Here is a 3,800-nt window from a genome sequence, read left to right as displayed (position 1 = left end):
GAGACGGAGAAAGTATTTTTTGTGATGGGCATATATAGTAAACTAGACACGGAAGGCCTCTTTGTGTATTCTAGTATCTAGTTTAAGCGGAGACTGCAGCGCCGGAGCGGAGTCGCGCAAGAAAAGCCACCGTACCCACCTCAGTTGGAGCCACGAATTCTTGGGGAGAAGATAATAAAAGGACGGAAGGCGACTCCCACCCAGCCAGCACGTTCCTTGGAAGGCTCCTCCCTCCAGTGAGGTGCCAATGGGCTCGTCTCCAGCTCCAGGTAATTCCATCCACCAAACCAAACTCGAGATGCATTGTATGATCATTGGTTGAGGTTCCTTCCTACTCCATCCGTTCGGAATTACTTGTCGCGAAAATGGACGTCCAATCCTGAGACCTTTTTGTTCTCGATCGATGTTGTGCCAAACGGACCACGTACGTGCAGATGATGCCATGAGGCAGCATCTGCTGGACGTGGACGTGGACGGCGGCGACGGGCCCAAGATACGGGTGCGCGGGCTGACGCTGCGGCCGCCGGGGCCGGACGGCGAGCCGACCGTGCCCGGGTCCGACCTGGACGTGCCGCGCGGGGTGGTGATGGGCGTCATCGGCCCCAGCGGCAGCGGCAAGTCCACGCTGCTCCGCGCCCTCAACCGCCTCTGGGAGCCCGCCCCCGGCGCCGTCACCCTCGACGGCGCCGACATCCGCGGCCTCGACGTCCTCGCGCTCCGCCGCAGGGTCGGCATGCTCTTCCAGCTCCCCGCCATGTTCCATGGTACGCATCTGCCATTCAAATGCTCCATCGTTGACTTCAATTGCATGCTGGATCTGCGGCTCTGTCTGATCTGATGTGAACCATCTGCGCTGCTGCTGTGCTGCAGGAACGGTGGCGGACAACGTGCGGTACGGCCCGCGGCTGCGCGGCGAGACGCTGACCGACGCGCAGGTGGAGGAGCTGCTGGGCCTGTCGGACCTGGACCCCGCCCTGGCCTCCCGGCCGGCGTCGGAGCTGTCCGTCGGCCAGGCGCAGCGCGTCGCCCTGGCCCGCACCCTCGCCAACGACCCGGAGGTGCTGCTGCTGGACGAGCCGACGAGCGCGCTGGACCCCATCTCCACGCAGAACATCGAGGAGGCCATCGTGCGGCTGAAGAAGGCGCGGGGGATCACCACGGTGATCGTCTCGCACAGCGTGAGGCAGATCCAGCGGATCGCCGACCTCGTGTGCCTCGTCGTCGACGGCGTCGTCGTGGAGGTGCTCCCGCCGTCCGACCTGTCCCAAGCCAAGCACCTCATGGCCCGACGCTTCCTGGAGCTCAGCTAGTTGAATGTTTGTTTGACTTTGGTCGCCGACTACACTGTTGAGTCTGTCTGACCTTGCTTAATTCGGACATGTCGCTTCAATCTTGCTACCACGACGAACGCTGTGTGCGATCTGCATAAATGTACTTCTCTTTTTGAGATAGCATAAATGTACTTTTGGTGTGTCTCGTAGACTGATGGAGCGAGAGAGGATTTTCTAGCTCTATACCTATACGGTCTATACCATACGAAGTAATTGATTTATTTATGGACACCGTGTGGTGTATTGGGTGGTTGTGCCGCACGCCTCGTGTGGCATGGAGAAGAACCCGCCCGCACGACCGCGTCCGGGCGCGCGCAGCCATAGCCCGCACGTCCGGTGTGTGGCAAAACCGCCCACATGTCTGGGCCAAACGACCGCGCTGCCCGCACGACCCAGCACGCCCGCCGTCCCGGGCTCCTTCCGATCCACAGTCCGCCCTGCCGCCATTGTCTCGCACCTCTCGATCCCCTACCTCCGTCGACTTCCTTCTCTGGGCAACCAGAGCAGATCCCTAGCGCCTTCCCACCGCTAACCACCCACCCCACCCCTCCCCCACCCCACCCAGTCCCACCCCAACCCCGCCCTCCCAAGACGACGAGCTAAAACAGGTGGATCTCCGATCTCCTTCTGTTTCTCGACCTTCTTTTGTCCAAAAATCTAAAATTGCAAATTTGCCCACGGAGATGGCGACTGGATCCATGCTATCAGGGCAAACACCCCAGGAATTTGTGTGTCTTTTCATTTACCCACCAACATACGCCAGATCTGCCATATACTATGCTAGACTTGTGCCAAGCTTCTGGGTTGGCTTGATGCGAGTAGTTGGTAATGAAGCATGCGTAGGAATCACTATAAAATAGGGAGAGAAAGGAGGAATTTGGCATGGGGAGGGAGAAAAAATAATTGCCACTTGTATCTAACGTCAGTTGCCATCTATCGTTGTCCATAGTTGCCACCATGTTATCTTATTGCTTGCCATCCTATTTTATTTTCTGTTGCCATCGCTTCAAAATGATGGATGGCATCCAGAATTCAGAAAAGAGAATGGATGTGCATGTCCTACTTGCCATGAGGTGTTGGTTGCCTATGCAAGAAATGTTATGAGATTGTCGTGTTATCTTCTACATGCAAACAACAAGAACGCTTTTTGCGGATTGTTGATGCGTTCTTCTTCATGCAGTGACTAAAAGCACCGTGACAGAAAAGAAAAGGCAGAATAATGAATCACGAAGATGGCGCTGATCCTTGGCTTTCTCAAAGGCCGGAAACGCCACCTTGGGATGCAGCAGAGTACAATCAACTCATTTCTTCAGGGCCATTGCTGCCACTACTAGAGCACTACGCGGCATCGGTACGATGCATGATAAACAAAGAAGAAATAGTTGCCATGTTCGTGACAATGAAGATGTCATTCTACTTATGTCCTACAATCTATTTTTAGCAGGTTCTTATGACCAAATCACAATCAGGGGGTCAGCATGGCAAGTTTCGTCACAGGGCGCTAACACTGACAAATGTACGGGCAACCAACTTCAGCTAGCTAATGTGGCAAATCAAGGTAACGCATACGAAAAAGAAACTTACTGTTGTGGACATGTAACTTGCAAGGATGGCAAAAGACTCACGAGTTATATCGGAAAAAATGTAGGACCTTCATGCAGCACGTGGCATCAGGCGGCAACCATGTACCTGCCATCAATGTTGTACACAGGTGAGTGCATGAAAGTGAAGTTGTGGACAGCGAGGTAGGAGAAAGGAACATGTCTGACAGTTGCAGTTTCCATGCATGGACAACTTCAGTTGCCATGGCTGGACAAACTGCAGTTGCCATGCCTGGACAAATGCAGTTGCCATGTATAATCAAATGTGACTGCAATGTCTAAAAAACCGTGGATGACAAGTGTGAACAAATCTATGTGGCATGGTTGGACCACTACATGTGCCATGTTGAACAAACTACAGTTGCCATGCAATGACCAACTGCTACCATGATCGCAGGTTGTTACGGTGGAACCACATCGGCAAACGTCTCATGGCAAGCTTCACAGTTGCAGGAAAGCGCTATTGCATATAGAGCACATTAAATTGGAATGACAGACCACACAAGATCGGCACATGCGGCACAACAAGGTAAAAAAAAGTGAAAACAGAAAACAGTACTGCATTTGCTTTTGTGGGGAATAGCATGTGAAGAAAAGTAGATTTGTAACGGTGGTGGTGGAAAAAGCAAACAAAAAATGCTACCAAGTGGTCGTGTGCAAAGAGTCGTATACTGTCTTCGGGATTTGCCAATTGCTATAAGAGTGTGTGCAACATTCATGATTGTTCACATTTGCGTATTGAGCACAAGCGTAGAATATAAGTTTTGATGCTAAAGTATACTGGTTGCCATGTGTTGGCAATAGTAGTTGCCATGTATGTTGGACTGTATCTACCATTGCTATATGCTGCAAGTTCTGATGCTGAAAG

The 3,800-nt window shown here is 52.6% G+C and overlaps 1 protein-coding gene across 1 annotated transcript; it reads left to right on the top strand.

Annotated features, from left to right (window-relative positions):
- Window positions 1-212: 212 nt before the first annotated feature.
- Window positions 213-1,458, top strand: LOC123083140 (protein STAR1). Its single transcript, XM_044505265.1, has 2 exons — window positions 213-764; window positions 871-1,458. Exons 1-2 carry the CDS (start codon window positions 404-406, stop codon window positions 1,308-1,310), a joined length of 801 nt encoding a protein of 266 aa, XP_044361200.1. The 5' UTR covers window positions 213-403; the 3' UTR covers window positions 1,311-1,458.
- The last annotated feature ends 2,342 nt before the right edge of the window (window positions 1,459-3,800 follow it).

Source organism: Triticum aestivum, chromosome 4A (genome assembly GCF_018294505.1).
Source record: "Triticum aestivum cultivar Chinese Spring chromosome 4A, IWGSC CS RefSeq v2.1, whole genome shotgun sequence".
NCBI lineage: Eukaryota > Viridiplantae > Streptophyta > Magnoliopsida > Poales > Poaceae > Triticum > Triticum aestivum.
This window is presented reverse-complemented; position numbering and strand designations above follow the sequence as displayed.